The following is a 7,050-nucleotide window of genomic DNA, read 5'->3' on the forward strand; positions in this document are numbered from 1 at the left end:
GGGGTGACGGAGAGAACTTGGGAAGGTTGAACACCAGACGGGCTGCGGCATTCTGGATGAGTTGTATGGGTTTAATGGCACAGGCAGGGAGCCCAGCCAACAGCGAGTTGCAGTAATCCAGACGGGAGATAACAAGTGCCTGGATTAGGACCTGTGCCGCTTCCTGTGTAAGGCAGGGTCGTACTCTCCGAATGTTGTAGAGCATGAACCTGCAGGATCGGGTCACCGCCTTGATGTTAGCGGAGAACGACAGGGTGTTGTCCAGGGTCACGCCAAGGCTCTTCGCACTCTGGGAGGAGGACACAACGGAGTTGTCAACCGTGATGGCGAGATCATGGAACGGGCAGTCCTTTCCCGGGAGGAAGAGCAGCTCCGTCTTGCCAGGGTTCAGCTTGAGGTGGTGATCCGTCATCCATACTGATATGTCTGCCAGACATGCAGAGATGCGATTCGCCACCTGGTTATCAGAAGGGGGAAAGGAGAAGATTAGTTGTGTATCGTCAGCGTAGCAATGATAGGAGAGGCCATGTGAGGATATGACAGAGCCAAGTGACTTGGTGTATAGGGAGAATAGGAGAGGGCCTAGAACTGAGCCCTGGGGGACACCAGTGGTGAGAGCACGTGGTGCGGAGACAGCTTCTCGCCACGCCACTTGGTAGGAGCGACCGGTCAGGTACCAGTCAAGTCAAAAGTGTGGACACACCTACTCATTCAAGAGTTTTTCTTTATTTTTACTATTTTTTACATTATAGAATAATAGTGAAGACATCAAACCTATGACATAACACATATGCAATCATGTAGTAACCCAAAAAGTGTTAAACAAATCAAAAAATATTTTATATTTGAGATTCTTCTCAATTTGTACTCCCCCATGCTTAATCGCATTCCATATTGTGTTGGCCTTTTCCTGGTGGAACAGACGGACATAACCTTGGTTTTCTGAGCGTTCAAAACAAGTTTGATCCGGCAAAATCACTCATTGATATTTCCCAGACATACAGTTGAAGTCGGAAGTTTACATACACCTTAGCCAAATACATTTAATCTCAGTTTTTCACAATTCCTGACATTTAATCATAGTACAAATTCCCTGTCTTAGGTCAGTTAGGATCACCACTTTATTTTAAGAATGTGAAATGTCAGAATAATGGTAGAGAGAATGATTTATTTCAGCTTTCATTTCTTTCATCACATTCCCAGTGGGTCAGAAGTTTGCATACACTCAATTAGTATTTGGTAGCATTGCCTTTAAATTGTTTAACTTGGGTCAAACGTTTTGGGTAGCCTTCCACAAGCTTCCCACAATAAATTGGGTGAATTATGGCCCATTCCTCCTGACAGAGCTTGTGTAACTGAGTCAGGTTTGTAGGCCTCCTTGCTCGCACACGCTTTTTCAGTTCTGCCCACAAATCTTCTATAGGATTGAGGTCAGGGCTTTGTGATGGCCACTCAAATACCTTGACTTTGTTGTCCTCTGTAGCTCGGCTGGTAGAGCACGGCGCTTGTAACGCCAAGGTAGTGGGTTCGATCCCCGGGACCACCCATACACAAAAAAAAAATGTATGCACGCATGACTGTAAGTCGCTTTGGATAAAAGCGTCTGCTAAATGGCATATTATTATATTATTGTCCTTAAGCTATTTTGCCACATCTTTGGAAATATGCTTGGGGTCATTGTGCATTTGGAAGACCCATTTGCAACCAAGCTTTAACTTCCTGACTGATGTCTTGAGATGTTGCTTCAATATATCCACATCATTTTCCTTCCTCTTGATGCCATCTATTTTGTGAAGTGCACCAGACCCTCCTGCAACAAAGCACCCCCACAGCATGATGCTGCCACCCCCGTGCTTCACGGTTGGGATGGTGTTCTTCGGCTTGCAAGCAACCCCCTTTTTCCTCCAAACATAACAATGGTCATTATGGCCAAACAGTTCTATTTTTGGTTCATCAGACCAGAGGACATTTCTCCAAAAAGTATATAGATACTGTTTTACCTGTTTCCTCCAGCATCTTCACAATGTCCTTTGCTGTTGTTCTGGGATTGATTTGCACTTTTCGCACCAAAGTACGTTCATCTCTAGGAGACAGAACGCGTCTCCTTCCTGAGCGGTATGACGGCTGGTATAGAGGTCCTGGATGGCAGGAAGCTTGGCCCCAGTGATGTACTGGGCCGTACGCACTACCCTCTGTAGTGCCTTGCGGTCAGAGGCTGAGCAGTTGCCATACCAGCTGTTTCCAGATACAATAGCCATTTACAACTTTAACAATGTCTACACTGTATTTCTGATCAATTTTATGTTCTTTTAATGGACAATTTTTTGTATTTTTTTTTTAAAACAAGGACATTTCTAAGTGACCCCAAACTTTTGAACGGTAGTGTACATACGGTCACTGTGGGGACGGCGGCATGAATGCACTTACTGATGTAGCCAGTGACTGATGTGGTGTACTCCTCAATGCTATCGGAAGAATCCCGGAACATATTCCAGTCTGTGCTAGCAAAACAGTCCTGTAGCTTAGCATCTGCGTCATCTGACCACTTCTTTATTAACTGAGTCACAGGTGCTTCTTGCTTTAGTTTTTGCTAATAAGCAGGAATCAGGAGGATAGAATTATGGTCAGATTTGCCAAATGGATGGCGAGGGAGAGCTTTGTACGCGTCTCTGTGTGTGGAGTAAAGGTGGTCTAGAGATTTTTTCCCTCTGGTTGCACATTTAACATGCTGGTAGAAATGAGGTAGAACGGATTTACGTTTCCCTGCATTAAAGTCCCCGGCCACTAGGAGCGCTGCCTCTGGATGAGCGTTTTCCTGTTTGCTTATGGCCTTATATAGCTCATTGAGTGCTGTCTTATTGCCAGCATCGGTTTGTGGCGGTAAATAGACAGCTACGAAAAATATGGATGAAAACTCTCTTGGTAAATAGTGTGGTTGACAGCTTTTCCTGAGATACTCTACCTCAGGCGAGCAAAACCTAGAGACTTTCTTAATATTAGATTTCGTGCACCAGCTGTTGTTTGCAAATACTGGGGACATAGGACAGGATGACTGGGAACCTGGTCCGTCCGCACCACGTATGAACAATGGAATCTATATTCGGATTCTGTTTCTGTCCTGCCCTTGATTTTGGCATATGATGTCCATGGCCTCTTCGTCGCAAAACTCCCTGATCTTCTCAAAAATATACGTTTGTCTAGCTGTGTCCAGTCCAGGTGGTGCTTGTACAGGCAGACCGTCTATGGGAGGAAGGATGTCAGCGTTGGGCAGCAGCTGAAACCTGGTCCTGACTGAGTCCGAACGCTCAGACCATCTACGGGAGGAAGGATGTCAGCGTTGGGCAGCAGCTGAAACCTGGTCCTGACTGAGTCCGAACGCTCAGACCATCTACGGGAGGAAGGATGTCAGCGTTGGGCAGCAGCTGAAACCTGGTCCTGACTGAGTCCGAACGCTCAGACCATCTATGGGAGGAAGGACGTCAGCGTTGGGCAGCAGCTGAAACCTGGTCCTGACTGAGTCCGAACGCTCAGACTATCTATGCGTTTCAATTCCTGAAAAATACACAAATAATGTGAGATCAATAAAAGTAGTGCCAATCATGTTGGAGGTAAATTAAATAATCAAAACGTGTTGTTGATGCTTTACATACCAAGTGTTGTCATCGATTCCTTGTAGAGACGCCACACCGCTGCTTCTGTCACATGAGATGGCAGCAGCTTTCCACCAAAGGGTTTCTGTCCTGGGTGGTGTCCTGGTAATACTATTGCATTATCCTCTGCGTAGTTGTTGATGGCAGCAGCTTTCCACCAAAGGGTTAGTGTCCTGGTGGTGTCCTGGTAATACTATTGCAGCAGCTTTCCACCAAAGGGTTTCTGTCCTGGTGGCGTCCTGGTAATACTATTGCGTTATCCTCTGCGTAGTTGTTGATGGCAGCAGCTTTCCACCAAAGGGTTTCTGTCCTGGGTGGCGTCCTGGTAATACTATTGCGTTATCCTCTGCGTAGTTGTTGATGGCAGCAGCTTTCCACCAAAGGGTTTCTGTCCTGGTGGCGTCCTGGTAATACTATTGCGTTATCCTCTGCGTAGTTGTTGATGGCAGCAGCTTTCCACCAAAGGGTTGGTGTCCTGGGTGGCGTCCTGGTAATACTATTGCATTATCCTCTGCGTAGTTGCTGATGAAGTTCACAACTCGCTGCAAGTCCTCGTGCTTCAGGTGTAACCTGTGCTTGTTTTGGCCGGCTCTCTTTTTGATGGGAGGCATTAGATCATTCTCCTTGTATGATTGGTGGAGGACAGTCAGGCATGTTCTACTGATGCTGAAAGACAAAAACTAATTTTGACAAAAATAAATAGAAACGTTCAAATGCCTCTGCTGTAATGTAGTGATGTGCCATATGCCTGGTTTCCTGAAACGAGTCACAAATGGTGAGCATTTTGCCATGTCCTTTGGGTCTGTTTTGTCCTGTTGTCGCTGCCAGTTTGGAAGCCTTTGTTAAGACCTCTAGAAGCGTAATGTGTAAACACTTCACCCAGCAGCCAACCCTTGGAAGTACAGTAAATTACTGTTAAAAACAAACCCCTCTCCGAAATTCATTCATTCATTCAGATTACGGTAGTGTTTGCTTCTACAGTATAATACCGTAAACGTTACGATATTGTACTGTGTGTTATTACATAGTACTTGCTTTGATACTGTATTTATATTACAGTAGGTGGACTGTAATATGAAATACAGAATTTTCCTTCCACCAAGCTGCCTCCCACTGGGCACAGACGTCATTTCAACATCTATTCCACATTGGTTCAATGTAATTTCGTTGAAATTACGTGGAAACCACGTTAATTCAACCAGTGTATGGCCAGTGGGCTGAAACCCCTTTTTTTATTTTTTATTTTTTATTTAACCTTTATTTAACCAGGTAAGCCAGTTGAGAACAAGTTCTCATTTACAACTGCGATCTGGCCAAGATAAAGCAAAGCAGTGCGATAAAAACAACAACACAGAGTTACATATGGGGTAAAACAAAACATAAAGTCAAAAGATACAACAGAAATATATATACAGTGTGTGCAAATGTAGCAAGTTATGGAGGTAAGGCAATAAATAGCCCATAGTGCAAAATAATTACAATTAGTATTAACACTGGAATGATAGATGTGCAAGAGATTATGTGCAAATAGAGATACTGGAGTGAAAGAGCAAAATAAATAACAATATAGGGATGAGGTAGTTGGGTGGGCTTTACAGTGTACCCTACCTCAGCTAATCCATCTGTCCATTTGACACACACCTTGTCTTTCTCCCTCTCTCTGCTCTGCCCTTATCTCCCCACCATGAGACCGTATAGAAGTAATATGATTTAATAGGACAGTAATAGTAATTATGAAAAATGTATGCACTCACTAACTGTAAGTCGCTCTGGATAAGAGCGTCTGCTAAATGACTAAAATGTAAATGTAATTTAATAGTAATAGGATTTAATAGGACAGTAATAGTAATAGGATTTAATAGGATTTAATAGTAATTTAATAGTAATATGATTTAATAGGATAGTAATAGTAATTTAATAGTAATATGATTTAATAGGATAGTAATAGTAATTTAATAGTAATATGATTTAATAGGATAGTAATAGTAATTTAATAGTAATATGATTTAATAGGATAGTAATAGTAATTTAATAGTAATATGATTTAATAGGATAGTAATAGTAATTTAATAGTAATAAGACTCTGGTCCTCTGTAGCTCAGCTGGTAGAGCACGGCGCTTGTAACGCCAGGGTAGTGGGTGCGATCCCCGGGACTACCCATACACAAAAAATGTATGCACGCATGACTGTAAGTCGCTTTGGATAAAAGCGTCTGCTAAAAGGCATATTATTATTATATTATTATTATGATTTAATAGGATAGTAATAGTAATTGAATAGTAATGGGATTTAACCCCCGTTTTAAAGGTGTCATGCTAAAGGCTAACCGTGTGTAAGCACTAACCAATAAAGAGCTAGAGAGCTGAGGAGCCAACCAATCCAGAACCCAAGCAGGCATGTGGCAGGCATGTGGCAGGCATGTGGCAGGCATGTGGCATGTGGCAGGCATGTGGCATGTGGCAGGCATGTGGCAGGCATGTGGCAGGCATGGGGCAGGCATGTGGCAGGCATGTGGCAGGCATAGGCATGTGGCAGGCATGTGGCAGGCATGTGGCAGGCATAGGCATGTGGCAGGCATGTGGCAGGCATAGGCATGTGGCAGGCATGTGGCAGGCATGTGGCAGGCATGTGGCAGGCATGTGGCATGTGGCAGGCATGTGGCAGGCATGTGGCAGGCATGGGGCAGGCATGTGGCAGGCATGTGGCAGGCATAGGCATGTGGCAGGCATGTGGCAGGCATGTGGCAGGCATAGGCATGTGGCAGGCATGTGGCAGGCATAGGCATGTGGCAGGCATGTGGCAGGCATGTGGCAGGCATGGGGCAGGCATGTGGCAGGCATGTGGCAGGCATAGGCATGTGGCAGGCATGTGGCAGGCATCATGTGGCAGGCATGTGGCAGGCATGTGGCAGGCATTTGGCAGGCATGGGGCAGGCATTTGGCAGGCATGGGGCAGGCATCATGTGGCAGGCATGTGGCAGGCATGTGGCATGCATCATGTGGCAGGCATGTGGCAGGCATGTGGCATGCATCATGGGGCAGGCATGTGGCAGGCATGTGGCATGCATCATGGGGCAGGCATGGGGCAGGCATGGGGCAGGCATGGGGCAGGCATGGGGCAGGCATCATATGGCAGGCATGTGGCAGGCATGTGGCAGGCATCATGTGGCAGGCATGGGGCAGGCATGGGGCAGGCATGGGGCAGGCATGGGGCAGGCATCATGTGGCAGGCATCATGTGGCAGGCATGGGGCAGGCATGGGGCAGGCATGGGGCAGGCATCATGTGGCAGGCATCATGGGGCAGGCATCATATGGCAGGCATGTGGCAGGCATGTGGCAGGCATAGGCATGTGGCAGGCATGTGGCAGGCATGTGGCAGGCATGGGGCAGGCATGTGGC

General features: G+C 46.0%; 1 protein-coding gene across 1 annotated transcript; it reads right to left on the reverse strand.

Moving 5' to 3' along the window:
- Window positions 1-6,005: 6,005 nt before the first annotated feature.
- On the reverse strand, window positions 6,006-6,848 carry LOC123486492 (keratin-associated protein 10-1-like). The gene has a single exon (XM_045217807.1). It carries the CDS (start codon window positions 6,846-6,848, stop codon window positions 6,006-6,008), a length of 843 nt encoding a protein of 280 aa, XP_045073742.1.
- Between the last annotated feature and the right edge of the window lie 202 nt (window positions 6,849-7,050).

This window comes from Coregonus clupeaformis, unplaced genomic scaffold (genome assembly GCF_020615455.1).
Source record: "Coregonus clupeaformis isolate EN_2021a unplaced genomic scaffold, ASM2061545v1 scaf1237, whole genome shotgun sequence".
NCBI classification, from domain to species: domain Eukaryota; kingdom Metazoa; phylum Chordata; class Actinopteri; order Salmoniformes; family Salmonidae; genus Coregonus; species Coregonus clupeaformis.